Consider the following 22,104-nt stretch of genomic DNA (forward strand, 5'->3'; position numbering starts at 1 on the left):
TCTCTAATAATAAGAACATGCTACTTTATGTTATATTAGGCTATAAAATCCAATAAGACCACTGAATCATACACACAGAGTACCACCTTATGATGAGTGCATGTACATACTATACACTCAAAGCAAGCAGATCAGGCAGACCGACCTCTACATCCACACTCCCAAGGCTATTGTATCGGGGATTGCCCCATACAATAGCCTTGGGAGTATGGATATAGAGGTCGATCTCCCCGATCTGCTTGCTTTGAGTGTATAGTATGTACATGCACTCATCATAAGGTGGTACTCTGTGTGTATGATTCAGTGGTCTTATTGGATTTTATAGCCTAATATAACATAAGTAGCATGTTCTCATTATTAGAGAAGACATAGAGTAATCTTGTCCCCCCCCCCCCCCCCCCCTCATTTAAAGGATAGAGAGGCCTTTGGAAACCCTTTTACTACTGGCTGAATGTGTATAACTATGGGGGTAGCGCCTTAGGCCCTATATTCTTTCTATAAAACTTTGCGCATAAAAAGAAGGCCGTGGACTTGTAGGGCGGCAGCAATCAAGTTTATAATCTTAGCGCGACTATTTATAGTATTTCTTTTACAGATAATAGGAAATATGGGTAATGCAAATGGTAACAAAGATTACCAAGTATGGAAGCAAGCACAATTTTGAACTTGCAATTGTAGAGCGTTGGCATTAAAAACATATACACACACCTTTGTTTTGCTATAATGACCTGTGGATCTTGAAGGTTGGACAGACATGACGGACTCGAAGTGAAAACACACTTAAATATTTGTTAGGATAATGAGCACTCACCGAGGTCCTTTGACATGTCCCGGAGCTCATCGTCATACAAGGAATCCATGACGTTGGTGATGTTGAGTCTTCCATGCTTTTTCGTGTGATATAGAATAGCGAACCGACATCTTTGCAGTCCTGACCTGAATGTTTTATAATCATTAGTTATCCAGACTCCTTTGATGTCAAGTGATTTCTTGCGATCGTCTTCCTTCAGACTGTCAATAAGCCATTTGTAATTACTTTCTGCCGACCTTGAGAAGATGCCGATCTGGTATGGAGTAGATGGTGTATATCTAAATATGGATTTGGTGGTATGTGGTGCACGTTCTCCTTTACCATTGTTTTTGGATACACTATGCTCAGTATCACCCGCCTTGGTGAAATAAAACAAAAATGTTAATGTTTGAATAATATAAATGAATACAGTTATTAAATTATCCTCTTACTAGAGACCCGGGGAAGAAATTGGATCAATGTGAAAGCAGCATGATGACATCATTACCCTGCACCCTAAAGCAGACCTGAACTCAAAAAGAAAAGTAATATAAAAAAAAAAAAAAAAAAACAGACTCCAAGGTGCGCAAAGCTAAGTGTAGCATTGAAATCACATTTATTAAAATAGAAGACAAATGGTCACTCACAAGCCTAAAAAATTAGAGAGTACGATCATGAGAGTCATCTGTGTGAGCTCCCTCACTGTTCACCTTCACCATCAAGATGTGGCTCGACAAAGAAGCCAGAGGCTTCAAAACATGTAGGCATCTTATTTCACCATGTGACGTCATCTGCTGTGTTCCTGTCAGGGCTGGGCTGAGCCCTTCCTTCTCTGATCTGGCAGCTCAGCTGTTAGCTAATTGCCAGCTCCTATCTCTCCACAGTGACTCAGCTGTTGATGATATCCTGCTCGTCAGTCCTGCCTACTTAAGTTGTCCAGCCCAGAGTATCTCTGCCTTCGCCTTGGTCACATCTCTAGAAACTATCTTCTGTGTTTCTGTTAAAGACTTGCTTGGTTGGCATTCCTTCTGGCTCCGGATCTTGCTGGCTGTTCTACTACGCTCATCTTTGGCTTCCTGACATTTTGGCTTGTCTAACTATCCGTTCTGGTTCCTGAACATTGGCTATATTTTGACTATGTGTCATGGTTATGCAGTGATCTTCCTCTGTTTTCTTACCTCTCCTCATGTGTTCAGACTAAGAGGCCAGCCACTTCCACCTGGTGGTTTTTATAACCTCTCCTCTAAGCATGGCTCCACCCCAGGCCCTATCAGGGAACCCTATATTAACCTGTGCACTGCAAGCCAGAGGCGCTGATCAACCATTGTGTACCATTGTGTATTTGGCTTCCTGTTTCCTGCTTGCCGTGTGCTCTACGTTTGATTCTGTTACTGACCTTAGCGTGTTCTCAGCGATTCCTGTCTGCTTGTGACCTTGACCTTTTGCATGTTCCCAACCATCCCTGTCTGCCTGTGACCCTGAACCTTTGGCGTGTACTCTGTTGTTCCTGTCTGCTAGTTGCCCTGACCTCTGCCTTATCCCCTTACTATTCTTGTCTTTCCAGCCTGCTGCTTCCTTCTTCTGTAGTCTAATGTGAGCGTGAGCTGTGAGACCCTAGGGGCCACGACCTGGAGCCAGACTGCAGTGAAGTCCATCCTCACCACTGGAGGCTCTGGTGAACACCCGCTGGCTCTTAGAATCCGTGCCCTGGGGGAATCTATGCTCCAGCTCCCATTGGGATCTTTGTTAGTGATCCTGTAGACCTGTGTCCTGAATCTCCTTGGGTACAATCCGCAGCAGTCATTCCTAAGGTCCACTACCTAGTGATGCACTTACGGAGTGCATCTGTCACCTGGTCTCAGGTGACCTGACACTATGTTTACTCAGTTTACTTTTTTTAATATTAATAAACAAGTGTGATTTAATTGTACTTCTGTCTCGGTCTGATTCATGGTTTCTGACAGTAGGTGAAGGCCATGAATTCAGATGATGCAGTCAGTCCACTTGTTGGTAATATATTTTCCAGATTGGATGAGTGTCAGAAACCATGAATCAGACTGAGACAAAAGTACAATTAAATCACACTTGTTTATTAATAAAAATAAAAAGGTAAATAGAAAAAGCGTAGTCAAGCAAGCCAGAGTCCAGTAACCAGATCAGGTAGTCAGCCAGGCCAGAAGTCAGGGATCCAAGTAGAGCAACAGCAAGTAGGATAAGGAGCCAGAAGGGATGTCAGCAAGCCAGTCTTTAAACCACACCGCAGGAGATGGTTTCTAGTGATGTGATCAAGGTGAAGGCAAAGGTGAAGTGAGCTGGAAGGCTTTAAGTAGGCAGGTCAGACGAGCATCATCAGGAACAGCTGGTAACTATGGAGAGAGAAGAGAGCTGACAATTAGCCGACAGATCAGCAGCCAGCCCAGAGAAGGAAGGGCTAAGCCAGCCCTGACAATGAGCAAGATCACCACATGGATCAGTTTGCCTTGGCGTTATAAGCGCTTCTGAATTGCACGGCTTACCTGAAATCTCCCATGGTGACTGCTTCGGTACAACCTGGGTCACAGGCTGTCCCTGCTGCTGTGCCAGTCTCTGTGCAGGCACCCGCCTCGAGTATTACCTCTATAAGCCCTTGTACACACGGTCAGACATTCTGACAACCAAATCCATCGGATTTTGTCCGAAACTGGTGTTGCATACACGCGATCGGATAAAGTTGTCGGAAAATCCAATCGTTCAGAACGTGATGACGTTATTTCGTTACGACGGGACTACGTTCAGGCTAGTAGCCAATAGCTTTGGTCTAGGAATTTGATCTGAGCATGCGTGGCACTTTGTCCGATCGGAATTCTCTACAAACGATCGGACAAAGTCCGATCGGATCATGTTGTCGGAAAATTTTATAGCCCAGCTCTAAAACTTTGTGGGTCAGATATTCTGACGGAAACAGTCCGATGTAGCCCACACACAGTGCGATCAACACGGTCCGATCGGACATTTTCCGTCGGAATGTCCGACCGTGTGTACAAGGGCTAAGAGGTATGTCTGGTTCCGCTCCGCTTCCCCATGGATTTGGGGGGCATTCCAGTCCAATGCAGGTTGAGCTATACTTTGAGATGCTGCCCCAGGCGTTTCCCACGGACAGAAGCAAAGTAGGTGATTTCTTTGCTATCTGAGAGAGCCTTGGCCTGGGCGAACCTTCTATGGGAGACGCAAAATCCTGTTGTCTTGAGTTGAGGAGGACAAAGGTTTTGTCCTCCTCAAATATCACTGGTTTATGACTCTAAAGCCTCCTGAACACGGTATGATTGTTGGCAGGGGATTGTCTGTTGACAGACTGTTGTCCTAAAATCTGACCGTTAGTGCGCTCCTTTTGACAATTGTTGTCCAACTTTCGGCCAACAAATGTTGGACGACAGGCTAGTAAATTTTCGGCGGACAACGGTTGGACGTCAGATTTTCGTATTGGTCAGTACACAAATCCGCCACACAAAAGTCAAAAGTACAAAAACGCATGCTCGGTATCAATGCTCACCCAACATGAAATTAGCAGACTGGTCGCAAAGGGTGGCGCTCAAGAGCTGAAATTCCTCGTAGTAAGTCACTACGTTTGTGTTTGTTGCATGACAATTGTGTACCGTTAGTATGCAAGACAAGATCCTGGCACATGCCCTTTTGACAAAAATCGGACGCTCAGTTGGCCAACAATCGTATCGTGTGTACGAGGCTTTAGACCCCGTACACACTATTAGATTTTATGCAGATTTTTGTCTTCAGATTTACCAAAACCATATAATACGAGGTCAAACCTTAAAGCCGCGTACACACGGGCGGATTGGCCTACTTAGTCCATCGAAACACATTTCAGCGGACAGTCCGCTCGTGTGTGGGCTTCAGCGGACTTTTTCAGCGTGCAGTCTGGCGTACAAAGTATTTCGGAATTTCCGTAATTCTGTCCGTCATACTTTGGTTTCAGCGGACAGTCCGCTCGTGAGTAGGCTAGTTCGACGGACTAAGAATGGCGCATGCTCAGAAAGGATTTACACGGCGGAAGGTTGCATTGCTGTGTATTGGACTTCCTATTTCTAGTCCCGTCGTACGTGCTGTACACGTCATCGCGCAAGCTTTCGACGGACTGTTTGTGCATCCGTGTGTGGTCAAGTCCGTTCATTCGAAAGTATGACGGACTGTCCGTCGGATTGTATGACGGACTAAGTAGGCCATACAATCCGCCCGTGTGTACGCGGCTTAAGAGTTTTCAATTTTGTATGCAATCAGGCAGGCCCTTGCACTACATGGCTGTGGTAAATCTGAAGACAAAAATCTGCAGAAAATCTAATAGTGTGTATGGGGCTTAAGTTTCCATAGCTAACACACAATTGTGGGATGGTTAGTTTACCTAGATCACGGATAGGCAACCACAGCACTCCACTTGTGCCGAAAACTATAAATCCCATCACCCTTCTGTCTCTGCGATGGATGCCTGTGGCTATCAGAGTCTTGCAATGCCTCATGGGACCTGAATTTCCACAACAGTTGGAGTGCTGAGGCTGCCTTCCCCCTGGCCTAGATAAACAGACTTAGCATCATTATGGCATGATTAGTGACTTGTTTAACCGCTTGCCGACCGGCTCACGCCGATATACGTCGGCAGAAGGGGCACGTGTAGGCAGATTAACGCGCGCGTCACGACCTCCATGAGTGTGATCACGAATCCCGCGCACTCGATGTCCACGGGGATACCTGCGATCGTCTCATGGAGAGGAAGAACGGGGAGATGCCGATGTAAACAAGCATTTCCCCTGTTCTGCCTAGCGACACTGATCACAGCTTTCTGTAATCGGGAGCAGTGATCAGTGATGTGTCACACACAGCCCCTCCCCCCCACAGTTAGAATCACTCCCTAGGACACACTTAACCTCTACAGCACCACCTAGTGGTTGACGCCTTCACTGCCAGTCACATTTACACAGTAATCAGTGCATTTTAATCGCACCGATCGCTGGGAATGGTCCCAAAATAGCGGCAAAAGTGTCTGACGTGTCCGCCATAATGTCGCAGTCACGATAAAAATCGCTGTTCGCCGCCATTACTAGTAAAAAAAAAAAAATTATTAATAAAAATGCCATAAAACTATCCCCTATTTTGTAAATGGTATAACTTTTGCTCAAACCAATCAATATACGCTTATTGCGATTTTTTTTTTTTTACCAATAATATGTAGAAGAATATGTATCGGCCTAAACTGAGGGAAAAAAAAAAATTTATTATATATTTTTGGGGGATATTTATTATAGCAAAAAGTAAAAAATATTGTTGTTGGGGTTTTTTTTTCAAAATTGTCGCTATTTTTTTGTTTATAACGCAAAAAATAAAAACCGCAGAGGTGATCGAATACCTCCAAAAGAAATCTCTATTTGTGGGAAAAAAAGGACGTCAATTTTGTTTGGGAACCACGGCGTACACCCGCGCAATTGTCAGTTAAAGTGACACAGTGCCGAATCGCAAAAAAAAACAAAAAAACACTCTGGTCTTTGGCCAGCCAAATAGTCCGGGGCTTAAGTAGTTAAGCCCTGCACATCTGTGCACGTGTATGCAGAATATGCACAAAAGCGCACGTGTTCCTGCAGAGTATAAAAATGCCATTCAGTACGAAAATGCATGAATATGTCAGCTATTTTATGTTTTGTTTTTTGTTTTTTTTCTGAGTTCAAACATGTGCATTTGCAGGAATGCATTACATTTTGTGCGTGTTCTCCACGCGCACACAGATGGGCAGAGCTCAAACAAGTCATTATTCATGCCATGATGGTGCCAAGTCTGTTTATGGTACCACAATGCACCCTGCGTTGTGTGTTTTAGCGTGGCGCATTTTAAAAAATGCGCATGCACTACTTTGTTGTGATTGTCGCATGTTGGACAGCCCATTGAAATGAATGGAAAACATGCATACAAATGCACATGTGTGATCCCAGACTAGCATAGGAAGAGAAAAAAAAAAACATAAAATCGCTGCGGTGCTCTGGCATTTCTTCTGTAGTGTGGCCTGGATGTATTCGGCTGGAAATGGCAGCTCTGGACCACGCCTCTAATGCTGCGTACACACGATCGGAAATTCTCATCGGAAAAAGCTCTGATGGTTTTCCCGACGGAATTCTGACGGAATTTCAGCTCAAGCTGTCTTGCCTACACACGGCCACACCAAATTCCAATCGTTTATAACGCGGTGCCGTACATCACGTACGATGGGGACTAGAAAAAGGAAGTTCAATAGCCAGTAGCCAATAGCTTCTGTCTCATAGTTGAATCTGATCGTGCGTGATTTTTGGCGTGTCAGGAATTGCATTACACACGATCGGAATTTCCGATAGAAAGTTTTTCCGTCGGGAAAATTGAGAACCTGCTATAAATTTTTGGCTGGGGGGAATTCGGACAGCTAAATTCCAATGGAGCGTACACACATGGTTGGATTTTCCGATGAAAATCTCTCATCGGTCTTTTGCTGGCCGGAATTCCGATTGCGCGTACGCGGCATTAGCCCCTGTACACACGGTCGGACATTCCGACAACAAAATCCGACGGACGCTACTAGCCTGATCTGATTTTTTTTCCCCGACGGATTTTGTCCGAAACTGGTGTTGCATACACACGGTCGGACAAAGTTGTCGGAAAATCTGATCGTTCGGGATGTGATGACGTTCGTTCGTTAGGACGGGACTACGTTCAGGCTAGTAGCCAATAGCTTTGGTCTAGGAATTTGATCTGAGCATGCGTGGCACTTTGTCCGATTAGAATTCTCTACAAATGATCGGACAAAGTCCCATCGGATCGTGTCGTTGGAAAATCTTTATATCCAGCTCTCAAACTTTGTTGGACGGACATTCCGATGGAGCCCACTCACGGTTCAGATTATCTGACAACACAGTCCGATCGGACATTTTCCGTCGGAATGTCCGACTGCGTCTACAAGGGCTCACACATACATGAATTCTGTCTTTCATCACCTTACACGTTGTTCTCGCTATTCTACTATCTAAATGAAAAGAGTGAAGACTCATACATACAAATATGCCAAATGCTTTTGAAGATATATAAGATAGGACTCCAGAGCTCTCCTTCTGCTGAGATGTCGTTGCACCTAATTTGGACAAAACACAGAGCGATCAATACCAATACAATCGCAACAAACACACAACAAAACCAGAATTTTCTATGTATTGTTAAAGCTGAACTTCAACCATCCGGGCCAATTCTGATGTTTCTCACATATATGTAAAAATATGTGTTTTTTTCATTTTTTGTAGTGCAAAGTGGATTTGCCTTTCATAAATAATCTCCAATGTATATATATATATACACACATAGTATTTATTGGCGTATAACACACACTTTTTCACCATGAAAATTATATTAAATAGTGCATGCATGTTATACGCCAATACTTCCATTTTAGCTGCCTCTGAGGGGACAGGGAGAGGGGGGGGGGGGCGGGACGAGCGCCATCAGATTACATACAGTGAGAATCTCCTATTTACTTGGCGGCCTCTGTAATAGGAAGCCCTGTCTCCTGGGCTGCCATTGGACCACTGTTCTGTCTATGACAGGAGATTCTCACTGTATGTAATCTGTCGGCGCTCGTCCCGCCCCCCCCCCCCCCCCTCCCTGTCCCCTCTAGGCTGCAGATGGGCATCGATCATGGCTGCATTGATGGCAATGGTGAGTTAGCTGTGTTAAGGCAATGGTGAGGCTGCATTGATGTGGACTGATGACTGAAGCTGCATTAATGGCGATGGTGAGGCTGCACTGAAGGTAATGGTGAGGTTGCACTGAAGGCAATGGTGAGGCTGCTGTATTAATGGCAATGGTGAGGCTGCTGCATTGATGGCAATGGTGAGGCTGCATTGATGTGGCCTGATTAGGCTGCATTGATGGCAATGGTGGGGCTGCTGCATCAATGGCAATGGTGAGGCTGCTGGATTGATGGCAATGGTGAGGCTGCTGCATTGATGGCAATGGTGAGGCTGTATTGATGTGGCCTAATTAGGCTGCATTGATGGCAATGGTGAGGTTGCACTGAAGGCAATGGTGAGGCTGCTGCATTAATGGCAATGGTGAGGCTGCTGCATTGATGGCAATGGTGAGGCTGCATTGATGTGGCCTGATTAGGCTGCATTGATGGCAATGGTGAGGTTGCACTGAAGGCAATGGTGAGGCTACTGCATTAATGGCAATGGTGAGGCTGCTGCATTGGTGGCAATGGTGAGGCTGCATTGATGTGGACTGATGAGGCTGCATTGATGGCAATGGTGAGGCTGCTGCATTGATGACAATGGTGAGGCTGCACTGAAGGCAATAGTGAGGCTGCTGTATTGATGGCAATGGTGAGGCTGCATTGATGTGGACTGATCAGGCTGCATTGATGGCATTGGTGGGGCTGCAGATGGGCACTGACCTTTATTTTGCTTCAAAGTTCCTTATTTAAAATCTACATTTTTTTCCCTGAAACTTCCCTCTTAAGATGAATGTGCGTGTTATACGCCAATAAATACGATATATATATATCACATCAGTGCCTGACCTCACAAATGCTCTTCTGGAAGAACGGTCAAACATTCCCATAGACACATCACCTAAACCTTGTGGACGGCCCTCCCAGAAGAGGTGAAGCTGTTATAGCTGCAAAGGGCGGAGCCAACTCCATATTGAACCCTCCGGACTAAAGGCCCGTACGCACAATTGGACATTCCATCAACAAACATGCAAATGAGCTGTTTTAAGGCAACATCCGTCCGTGTGTACACTCCATCAGACAAACTTTTTCTGTTTCCATCGGACTTTTGTTGGCTGTGCGAACGGACAAACTTTCCAGCAACAAAAGTCCGATGGAGCAAAGTCCGATCGTGTGTACAGAAAACCATCGGACTTTAGTACAAAGTACAAACACGCATGTTCAGAACCAATGCAAAAGATCAGACAACAATACAGAAATTGACCAAAGGTGGCAGTAAAGAGCAGAAAAACCATGTGATTTGGTGAAAGTTGGCTGAAAAAGTCCTGCCGTGTGTATGCATACCAAGTTCACGGCCGACGCCCTTTGTACAAAAATCCACAGGAAAGTTTGTACAAAGTCTGTGTATAGCCTCATACACACAGCAGGACTTTTTCAGCCAACTTTCACCAAATCATGTGGGTTTTTCTGCTCTTTACCGCCACCTTTGGTCAACTTCTATATTGTTGTCTGATCTTTTGCATTGGTTCTGAGCATGCCTGTTTGTACTTTGTACAAAAGTCCGATGGTTTTCTGTACACACGATCGGACTTTGCTCCATCAGACTTTTGTTGCCGGAAAGTTTGTCCGTTCGCACAGCCAACAAAAGTCAGATGAAAACCGAAAAGGTTTGTCCGGTGGAGCGTACACACGGTCAGATGTTGCCTTAAAACATCTAATTTGCATGTTTGTTGTCGGAATGTCCGATCGTGTGTATGGGCCTTTAGCCCGTGGGGTTCAGTATTGAGTTGGCTCCGCCCTTTGCTGCTATAACAGCTTCAACTCTTCTGGGAAGGCCGTCCACAAGGTTAAGGAGGGTGTCTATGGGAATTTTTGACCATTCTTCCAGAAGAGCAATGTTTGTGTTCAAAAAGTCTGATCGTGTGTACAGGCCTTAAAGCGGGAGTCCGCCGTTTTTTTTGTTTTTTTTTAAAAGCCAGCAGCTACAAATACTGCAGCTGCTGACTTTTAAAATAATGACACTTACCCGCCCAGCGCGCCCGCGATGTCGGCACCCGAAGCCGATCTCTCGATCGTCTCTCGGGTGCTGCCGCCGCCATCTTGGCTATGGGAATCAGGAAGTGGAGCCTTTCGGCTTCATTTCCCGATTCCCTACTGCGCATGCGCGAGTCGCACTGCGCAATAAGGATGGTCCCGCTGTCTCTGGGATCCGTGTGTTTCCCAGCAGACAGCGGGGGACCTGCGGAAAGGGGCGTAGATTCTGCGGATATCTATGCCGGAAGTTGGTGCAGATACCTATACTGTACAGGTACCTGGGGGGGAGGGTTCCAATGAGCGGAAGCTCCACTTTAGGGTGGAGCTCCACTTTAAAGGCAAGCATCCCAATACTATTGGTAAGATAGTGTATATTGAACAGCGGGTGCAGACATATAGATCACCACCGGCACCCGCCAATCATCCAGGGGAAACACACAGAACAGGGCTCTGCCTATGTAAACAAGGGAGAGCCCTGTCCTGTCAGCGGGGAAGTCATGGATTTTTTTTTTTCCCTGCTGAGCAGGGAATGAGATCAATTACTTCCCTTAGTAAAAGCACCACCCAGTACACAAAAACACTGGTTGGGCACACATTTAACTCTCTGATCGCCCTAGATGTTTAACCCCTTGACAGTGCATATTTTTTTAGCGCTGATCACTGTATTAGCTTCACTGGTTCCCACAAAGTGTCAGTTAGCGTCAGACTGTCCACCGCAATATTGCAGTTCCGCTGATCGCCACCATTACTAGTATAAAAATAATTGATTACTAAAAATCCCTGTATGTATACATCACAGTTTGTAGTCGCAATAACTTTTGTGCAAACCATCTAATAAACGCTTATGGGGATTTTTTTTTTACCAATAAAAAAAAGTAGCAGAATACATATTGGCCTAAATGTATGAAGAAATAATTATTTTTTCTTTTTTCTTTTATTTTCTTTTATTGGATATGTTTTATTTCTTAGCGCAAAAAAAAAAACAAAAAACGCAGTGGTGATCAAACAGCACCAAAAGAAAGCTCTATTCATGGGGATCAAAACGACATCATTTGTGTACAGCGTTGCATGACCGCACAACTGTCACTTAAACGCTTCCCGCCCGCGTAACATCATATGACGCCGCTGACTTTGAGCGGTGATATCTGAATGACGGGTGCAGTTATATCTTCTTTTACAGCCGGCGATTCCCTTCACCATAGGAACGATCGTGGCATTTGTTCAGCTGCTTGATGGTTCTTACAGGCAACGGGAGGGGACGTCACCCCCCTCCCCCTCCCGCTACCCTCCGATGCCTCTCCCGGCTTACCCCTGTGATGGGCGAACCGGAGAAGTGAACTGCCAGCGCCGGGTGCTGATCATAGAGCTTTTTGCGGTGGGCCAGATGGTCCCCGGAGTCCAGGGGCAGACTCACAACTCATGGGGCCCCTGGGCAATAGGAGAAGATTATGGGACCCCCGGGCAATAGAAGATTATGGGGCCACCGGGCAATAGGAGAAGATTATGGGACCCCTGGGCAATAGGAGAAGATTATGGGGCCACCGGGCAATAGGAGAAGATTATGGGACCCCCGGGCAATAGGAGAAGATTATGGGGCCCCCGGGCAATAGGAGAAGATTATGGGACCCCCGGGCAATAGGAGAAGATTATGGGGCCACCGGGCAATAGGAGAAGATTATGGGACCCCCGGGCAATAGGATATTATGGGGCCCCCAGGCAATAGATTATGGGGCCACACAGTATACACACACACATACAGTATACACACACAGACACACAATATACACACACACGATATACACACACACACTGAAAAGGTACTGGAGAGACGGGGCAGCTATAATCTTGGGATTTTTTTACAAAACACATATTTTTACATACTGTCCCTGGTTTTATTGAGGCTGGCAACCCCGATGGGGCCCCTTAGTGGCATGGGGCCCTCGGGCAGTGCCCGAATGGTCAGTCCGCCCCTGCCGGAGTCTCTATGATCCTTTGGAGGCTGGGCATGATGTTATGATGTCACGCCCGGCCTCTGCATTTGAAGAAAATGGCGCCACCTCGGCTGGGAAGCTGAGATCTTTATTTTTTTTATTTTTTTTTAGTTTTTATTTCAGGCTTCCCAGGAATTATAGACCCCCAAGAGGGCCTGTCACACACTATTCCTATTACAAGGGATGTTCAAGTTCCTTGTAATAGGAATAAAAGTGATCAAAAAAAAAAAAAAGTAAAAAGAAAATGTCAAAATAGGAAAAACAAAAGTAAAATAAAAATGTGACAATTTTTTTAAAGCGCCCCTGTCCCTGCGTGCTCGCTCGCAGAAGCAAACGCATACGTAAGTCGCGCCCACATAAGTAAATGACGTTCAAACCACACATGTGAGGTATCGCCGCAAACGTTAGAGCGAGAGCAATAATTCTAGCCCTAGACCTCCAATGTAACTCAAAACATGCAACTTGTAAAAAATAAATAAAATGTAAGCGTTGACTATGGGGATTTTTAAGTACCGAAGTTTGGCGCCATTCCACGAGTGTGCGCAATTTTCAAACATGACATGTTAGGTATCTATTTACTCAGTGCAACATCATTTTTAGCATTATGTTTTGTTTTAATGCATTAAACAGTTTTTTTTTCTTTTCCAAAAAAAGTGTTTGAAAAATTGCTGTGCAAATACCGTGCAAGATAAAAAGTTGCAACGACCACAATCCTATTCTCTAGGGTCTCTGCTAAAAAAAAAAAAAATGTATATAATATTTGGGGGTTCTGTGTAATTTTCTAGCAAAAAAAAATAAAAAAATGATGATTATTACATGTAGGAGAGAAATGTCAGAATTGGCCTGGGTAGCTAGTGGTTAAAGTAATGCAGTCAAGTGGATAACATAACATCATGTGTTTTTTAAATCACAGCATGCATAATCATGGTAATTGATTGAACAGCACTGGGGACTATGAACCAACGCAAAACATTTTTTTTTTTTTAAAGTTCCATTCAACCAGGAGCAGTGATTTTTAAATTCTTAAAGTTAAACATTAACCCCTTCAATACCGGGGGGGGGGGGGGGGGCAGTTATACACCTTCCTGCCCAGGCCAATTTTCATCTTTCAGCGCCGTCGCACTTTGAATGACAGTTGCGCGGTCATGCTACACTGTACCCAGACTAAATTTTTATCATTTTGTTCCCACAAACAGAGCTTTCTTTTGGTGGTGTTTTATCACCTCTGCAATTTTTATTTTCTGCTAAACAAATAATAAAAAAAAGATTTTTCTTTTTTTTTGTTTCTGTTACAAAACTTTGTAAATAAATACGTTTTCTCCTTCACTGACGAGCACTGATGGGGCTACACTGAGGAGCACTGATGAGGTGGCACCAATGAGGTGGCACTGATGATGGACACTAATATGCGGCACTGATAGGCGGCACTGATGGGCACTGATGAGGTGGCACCAATGAGGTTGCACTGATGGGCACTGATGAGGTGGCACCAATGAGGTTGCACTGATGGGCACTGATGATGGACACTAATATGCGGCACTGATGGGGCACTGATAGGCGGCACTGATATGCAGCACTGATGGGTACATATAGGTTGCACTGGGCACTGAAAGGCGACACAGATGTGCACTGATAGGTGGCACAGATGGGCGTGGATGGGCACTGATAGGTGGCACTGCTGTACACTAATGGATGGTACTGAATACTGATGGATGCCAGTCAGTGTCAAACAATAATGCGTGCCAATCAGTGATGCCCATTGTGGGCACTGATTGACATCCATTGTGGGCACTGATTGGCATCCATAGCAGGCACTGATTGACATCCATTGCAGGCACTGATTGGCATCCATTGTGGGCATTGATTGGCATCCCTGGCGGTCTAGGGTGACATACCTGGTGGTGACTAGTGGTGGCGTCCCTGGTGGTTCTGTGTGGGCATCCTTGGGGGGGGCTGTGCTGATAATCAATCCGCACAGACCCCCCCGTCAGAGGAGCAGCTGATTGGCTCTCGTCTACTTGCGTCTCACAGACGTCAGTGAGGAAAAGCCAATCAATGGCTCTTCCTGTTGACATTGTGATCAGCCGTGATTGGACAACGCTGATCACGTGGTAAAGAATCAAAATCAAAGAATGATTAAAAAAATGTGTAGCGCCTTTCTACAAACAAAATGCATACCAGAACCCTTGAGTCTGGCATCGATTTTAAGGGGGTACCCCATTACAAAAAAAAAAATGTGTTAGGTCCCCCTTTAAATTCATACCAGACCCTTAACCTAAGCATGTGGCCTGACTGGCCAAGAAAGACATACACATATGCAGGGGCGTAACTATAGGGGGTGCAGCAGTCGTGACCGCAACTGGGCCCTGTGCTGCAGGGGGCCCATGCAGCCCCCTCTACATATGCTGATCACCTGTCCAGCACACTGGATGGAGCCCAGGCCAACATGGATGAGTGGTCATGGTGAGTGAGAGGACCCCATCCCCCACACACCATTACATACCCCCTCCATCTCCCCCTAGGGACAGGGGCCCCTATCTCACGTGGGGACAGGCACTCCCATCTCCCCTGGGGACAGGGTCCCCTTCTCACCTGGGGGCATTAACTTCATCTGCCCTGGATAAAAGGACCTCATCTCTTCTGGGGACGGGGACCCCATCCTGCCTAGGGACAGTCCCCCAATGGGGCACCTAAAAATAAAAAATAAATAATAAATAATAAAAAAAAAAACTACTGATACCAGTGGTGGAACTACAGGGCTCACAAAGGTCATACCTGTGACCACGCCCTGGAGTTCCACCGCCGGACTCGGAGGGAAGGGCCCTCGCTGGGGTTCGGGGGGCCCTTCATGGTTTCTTGCATCGGGGCCCTGAAGGTTCTAGTTACGCCACTGCACATATGATTACGTTATACACATTACCCCTACTCATTCACAGAAAAACAAGTTGTAACCTAGAAATAAAGACACCCAAATGTTGGACAAGTCCTTTCATAAGAAGAAAAAGGGGTGGGATCTACACCCCCGTTGATGTCATTGATAGTGATGGACGAACTTCCGACGGGACGTTTCGCGAACGCGAAATGCGAACGGACCCAAACGTTCGCGAAACCGAACGTTCGCCGCGGGCCCCATTGACTTCAATGGGAGGCGAACTTTGCAAACCTTCATGTCGAATTTGCGGCCACGTGGTAATTATTAGGGGGTAAAACGTAGTCCCACCATCTGGACAATGACATAATACATGTATGAGGTGAATTTGGGATCGATAACTACAAGCATTTTTATTTTATTTGGGAAATTGTTCTAACAATTCAGGACTATGGAGCTAATGAAGGCAATGGAGGAGAGGGAAGGTCAGGGACCAGGGTAGGCAAAGAAGAGGGTGCAGGAGATGATCACCAGCAGCGTGACATACCGGAATGACACATGCACCGTGATAGAGGCATCTGACAGCAGCACCGTAATACAGAGCACTGACAGCAGCACCGTGACATACAGCGCTGACAGCAGCACCGTGACATACAGCGCTGACAGCAGCACCGTGACATACAGCGCTGACAGCAGCACCGTGACATACAGCGCTGACAGCAGCACCGTGACATACAGCGCTGACAGCAGCACCGTGACATACAGCGCTGACAGCAGCACCGTGACATACAGCGCTGACAGCAGCACCGTGACATACAGCGCTGACAGCAGCACCGTGACATACAGCGCTGACAGCAGCACCGTGACATACAGCGCTGACAGCAGCACCGTGACATACAGCGCTGACAGCAGCACCGTGACATACAGCACTGACAGCAGCACCGTAAGCAGCCCCAGGAGAAAGTCAGCACAGCACAGGGATGGTGTGATCCCCTCATAATAAGAACCCCCAGGAGGAAGTCAGCACAGCACAGGGATATCATAAGCAGCCCCAGTAGAAATATGACACCGCTCAACCTCTTCAAAGAGGAGGGTAGGGGCATATAGTACGGTGTGCTTTTTTGGGTCAAGGAAGTGAGCCAAATGAATTAAGAAGGTCTGTGTGCTTGATTAAAAAAATAGTTTATAGACATATACATGGTCTACTGGTCACATGTGTTGAATTCCTCCGAGATCCATGCCTCATTCATTTTTAGAAATGTGAGGTAGTTAACACTGTGGTGAGCTAGGCGAGTACGCTTATCGGTCACAATCCCCCCTGCTGCGCTGAACGTCCTTTCGGACAGGACACTGGATGAGGGGCAAGCCAACAGTTCGATTGCAAATTGGGCAAGCTCTGGCCAGAGGTCAAGCCTGCCCACCCAGTAGTCTAGGGGTTCATCACTCCTCAGAGCGTCCACATCGGCCGTTAACCCAATGTAGTCGGACACCTGACGGTCTAGGCGTTCCCTGATGCTGGATCCGGATGACACCTGTCGATGGGTCGGCTGAAAGAATGACCTCATATCCGAAGTCACCAACACATCTTCAAACCGGCCTCTTCTTGCAGGCGCTGTTGGATTGGTACCCGCAAATCCTTCTCTGGGAGTGGGAATTGCTCCTCTGCCAGCGCACGCAAAAGCAGAATGCAGCATTTCTCGAAGCAAGGCCTGGAAGTGCTGCATTCTGACAGCCCTCTGCGACGGCGGTAACATTTCCGCCATTTTGTGTTTGTACCGGGGGTCTAAGTACGTTGCCACCCAGTACTGGTCCTTGACCCTCATGCTTTTTATACGGGGGTCCCTATTAAAACACTGGAGCATGAAGGCCCCCATTTGCACTAAAGTGGAAGCGGTGTGGTGGCCTGGCTCCTGCTCATCATCCAGGATAATGTCGTCCTCTTCATTCTCCTCTCCCCATCCTCGCACAACAGGGATCCCAGAAAGGTTTAAAGCATGCTCTTCTTGCTCCTGCTCATCCGCCCCGGCACCATCCTCCTCTGACTCCTCATCAGACTCCTGTTGTTGACTTGTCTCAGATAGAGTAGCCCCCCCTGGGAATTCATCCAGCATTGCGACTTCCTCATCTTCCCGCTCCTGCTCCTCCACAGCCTGATCAATGACACGACGCAATGCACGCTCCAGAAAGAAGGCATAAGGTACCATGTCACTGATGGCGCCATGGCTGCGACTGACCAGTTTGGTGATCTCCTCAAATGGCCGCAGAAGTCTGCATGTGTCGCGCATGAGCAGCCACTGGCGCGGTGAAAAAAAACCCAGCTCCCCAGAACCGTTTCTTTCGCAGAGTTCATACAGGTAGACGTTAACTGCACGTTTCTGCTGGAGCAGCCTATCAAGCATATAGAAGGTTGAGTTCCATCGCGTCGGGCAATCGCAAATAAGACGTCTGACCGGCAGATGGTGTCGCCGCTGAATGTCAGCAAGGCGAGCCATGGCCGTGTAAGATCTTCTGAAATGGGCCGAGATTTTCCTTGCCTGCCGCAAGATGTCCTGGACCCCAGGGTATTTGACAAGGAATCGCTGCACGACCAAGTTTAAGACGTGTGCCATGCACGGCACGTGCGTGATTTTGCCCTGTTTCAATGCGCTAAGCAGATTGGCACCGTTGTCACACACCACTTTACCAACTGTCAAATTGAGCGGTGTTAGCCACTCATCTGCCTGTGAACGCAAAGCTGAAAGGAGTGCCGGGCCAGTGTGGCTCTTTGCTTCCAGGCACAACAGACGCAGCACGGCATGGCAACGTCTCACCTGGCATGTGGAATAGGTTCTGGGGAGCTTGGGCGGTGCAGTGGAAGAGACGCTAGCAGCGGAAAAGGAGGAGGCAGCTGAGGAGGAGAGGGAGGAGGATGGAGTAGGAGGAGGAGAAGAAGAGTCAGGCCTGCATGCAATCCGTGGCGGTAAAACCAAATCTACACGGGTGCCACGGGTTACATGCTTGACGGCCGTCAGAAGGTTCACCCAGTGGGCAGTAAAACTGATATACCTTCCCTGCCCGTGTTTGCTAGACCACGTGTCTGTGGTCAGATGTATCTTGGCACCGACACTGTGTGCCAGAGATACATTCACTTGCCGCTGAACATGGCCATATAGCTCTGGGATGCCCTTCTCTGAGAAATACTTCCTTCCTGGGACCTTCCATTGTGGTGTTCCAATGGCCACAAATTTGCGAAAGGCCTCCGAGTCCACCAGTTTATATGGCAGTAGTTGGCGGGCTATGAGTTCTGACAAGCCAGCCGCCAACCGTTGGGCAAGAGGGTTATCCGGCATCATCATTTTTTTACGCTCAAACATTAGGCCCACGGAAGCCTGCCTTTTTGCAGAAAAATGTGAGCTTGGCGTGATGGAAGGTGGAGTGGAGGACAATTGTGAGGAGAGAGGAGAAGGAGAAGTAGAAGACGAGGCTGGACGGTGAGAGCCTGCAGTGTGGCTTTGTGTGTTCCGTTGCTCCCACTGGGCTCGGTGATGGCTGCTCATGTGCCTTCTTAAGGCGGTCGTCCCTAGGTGAGTATTGGGCTTACCGCGACTAACGCGTTGACTGCAAAGATTGCAGATGGCAACGCTATTGTCAGCAGCGGACACGTTAAAAAAAGCCCACACTGCGGAGCCATGTGCCGGTGTCCTGGGAGCGCCAGATGTGACCGTACATGGTCGATGACTCGCTCCTGATACATTTGCAGTCTGCTTTGTCCCTGCTGTGCAATGTAAGTCATTGCTGCTTCTCCTCCCTATCTGCTGGTCCATATCTCCCTCTGAACTCCCCTCCTCTTCCTCTCTTGTGGGCACCCACGTGACATCACTAGACACGTCATCATCAACGTCACCTTCCCCACCGCTATAAGTAGAGATCTCGGAGTAGGCAGCAACACCGGGGACCAACCTCCTCCTTGGGCTGATCTGGGTACTGGCGTCAGACTGCTGAGTAGCGCTTGTTGCTACCTCCTCTTCCTGATCCAATACCAAGAGTGGCTGCGCATCAGAAATGTCCTCTTGATATGGATCGGAAAATAATTCCAGTGACTCAAGCGGAAGGTATGTGGTGGTGGTGGTGGTGGTCGTGTTGTTGGTGGTAGTGTCTTTGGGGGTGCACATAGCAGAGAGTGAAGAAGAGGGTGCAGATCGAGAGGATGAGGAGGGTGCAGAAGAGTAAGGCTGAGCGAGCCACTCAACCAAGTCTGGTGCATCCTTTAAAGTAATTGAACGCACCTTCTGCAAATTCCCACTTTGGCTCAAGCCTGTTGCTCCTGCCCTACCCCTACCACCCCTGCGGAAGGGCCTGCCTCTTCCTCTGCATGTCATTTTTTAAATGACCCTGTGACAAAACTCTTAGTCCCTATACCGCTGAAGGACTGCTGCAGTATAGGTGAGCGGTCAGCAGTGGTGCACGTCAACCCTATCTATTGTGGACCGATAGCGGTCCTTACAGAACAGCAGACTGTACCGCACTCAAGCCTATGTACCGTAGCACCCTATACCAAGTTACCAGTCCTTATAAGAACTTTTGTGGACCAAGCAGGTTGTGTATTAGTGTTTAGCAGACTGTACGTCAGTCCCTATACCGCTGAAGGACTGCTGCAGTATAGGGCAGCGGTCAGCAGTGGTGCACGTCAACCCTATCTATTGTGGACCGATAGCGGTCCTTACAGAACAGCAGACTGTACCGCACTCAAGCCTATGTACCGTAGCACCCTATACCAAGTTACCAGTCCTTATAAGAACTTTTGTGGACCAAGCAGGTTGTGTATTAGTGTTTAGCAGACTGTACGTCAGTCCCTATACCGCTGAAGGACTGCTGCAGTATAGGGCAGCGGTCAGCAGTGGTGCACGTCAACCCTATCTATTGTGGACCGATAGCGGTCCTTACAGAACAGCAGACTGTACCGCACTCAAGCCTATGTACCGTAGCACCCTATACCAAGTTACCAGTCCTTATAAGAACTTTTGTGGAACAAGCAGGTTGTGTGTTAGTGATTAGCAGACTGTACGTCAGTCCCTATACCGCTGAAGGACTGCTGCAGTATAGGTGAGCGGTCAGCAGTGGTGCACGTCAACCCTATCTATTGTGGACCGATAGCGGTCCTTACAGAACAGCAGACTGTACCGCACTCAAGCCTATGTACCGTAGCACCCTATACCAAGTTACCAGTCCTTATAAGAACTTTTGTGGACCAAGCAGGTTGTGTATTAGTGTTTAGCAGACTGTACGTCAGTCCCTATACCGCTGAAGGACTGCTGCAGTATAGGGCAGCGGTCAGCAGTGGTGCACGTCAACCCTATCTATTGTGGACCGATAGCGGTCCTTACAGAACAGCAGACTGTACCGCACTCAAGCCTATGTACCGTAGCACCCTATACCAAGTTACCAGTCCTTATAAGAACTTTTGTGGAACAAGCAGGTTGTGTGTTAGTGATTAGCAGACTGTACGTCAGTCCCTATACCGCTGAAGGACTGCTGCAGTATAGGTGAGCGGTCAGCAGTGGTGCACGTCAACCCTATCTATTGTGGACCGATAGCGGTCCTTACAGAACAGCAGACTGTACCGCACTCAAGCCTATGTACCGTAGCACCCTATACCAAGTTACCAGTCCTTATAAGAACTTTTGTGGACCAAGCAGGTTGTGTATTAGTGTTTAGCAGACTGTACGTCAGTCCCTATACCGCTGAAGGACTGCTGCAGTATAGGGCAGCGGTCAGCAGTGGTGCACGTCAACCCTATCTATTGTGGACCGATAGCGGTCCTTACAGAACAGCAGACTGTACCGCACTCAAGCCTATGTACCGTAGCACCCTATACCAAGTTACCAGTCCTTATAAGAACTTTTGTGGAACAAGCAGGTTGTGTGTTAGTGATTAGCAGACTGTACGTCAGTCCCTATACCGCTGAAGGACTGCTGCAGTATAGGGCAGCGGTCAGCAGTGGTGCACGTCAACCCTATCTATTGTGGACCGATAGCGGTCCTTACAGAACAGCAGACTGTACCGCACTCAAGCCTATGTACCGTAGCACCCTATACCAAGTTACCAGTCCTTATAAGAACTTTTGTGGACCAAGCAGGTTGTGTATTAGTGTTTAGCAGACTGTACGTCAGTCCCTATACCGCTGAAGGACTGCTGCAGTATAGGGCAGCGGTCAGCAGTGGTGCACGTCAACCCTATCTATTGTGGACCGATAGCGGTCCTTACAGAACAGCAGACTGTACCGCACTCAAGCCTATGTACCGTAGCACCCTATACCAAGTTACCAGTCCTTATAAGAACTTTTGTGGACCAAGCAGGTTGTGTATTAGTGTTTAGCAGACTGTACGTCAATCCCTATACCGCTGAAGGACTGCTGCAGTATAGGGCAGCGGTCAGCAGTGGTGCACGTCAACCCTATCTATTGTGGACCGATAGCGGTCCTTACAGAACAGCAGACTGTACCGCACTCAAGCCTATGTACCGTAGCACCCTATACCAAGTTACCAGTCCTTATAAGAACTTTTGTGGAACAAGCAGGTTGTGTGTTAGTGATTAGCAGACTGTACGTCAGTCCCTATACCGCTGAAGGACTGCTGCAGTATAGGTGAGCGGTCAGCAGTGGTGCACGTCAACCCTATCTATTGTGGACCGATAGCGGTCCTTACAGAACAGCAGACTG

General features: G+C 47.4%; 1 protein-coding gene across 2 annotated transcripts in view; it reads right to left on the bottom strand.

Moving 5' to 3' along the window:
* Nucleotides 1-22,104, bottom strand: part of LOC144000368 (uncharacterized) — a 74,119-nt gene that overhangs the window by 43,715 nt on the left and 8,300 nt on the right. For both annotated transcript variants that reach the window (XM_077494167.1, XM_077494168.1), the window contains exons 4-5: nucleotides 7,849-7,922; nucleotides 812-1,169 (exon numbers count right to left, since the gene is read on the bottom strand). In XM_077494167.1, coding sequence (XP_077350293.1) covers nucleotides 812-1,169; nucleotides 7,849-7,922 — 432 coding nt within the window. The remainder of the gene's footprint in view (nucleotides 1-811; nucleotides 1,170-7,848; nucleotides 7,923-22,104) is intronic.

Source organism: Lithobates pipiens, unplaced genomic scaffold, assembly GCF_037356315.1.
Source record: "Lithobates pipiens isolate NorthernLeopardFrog02 unplaced genomic scaffold, aLitPip1_a1.2 Scaffold_22, whole genome shotgun sequence".
NCBI lineage: Eukaryota > Metazoa > Chordata > Amphibia > Anura > Ranidae > Lithobates > Lithobates pipiens.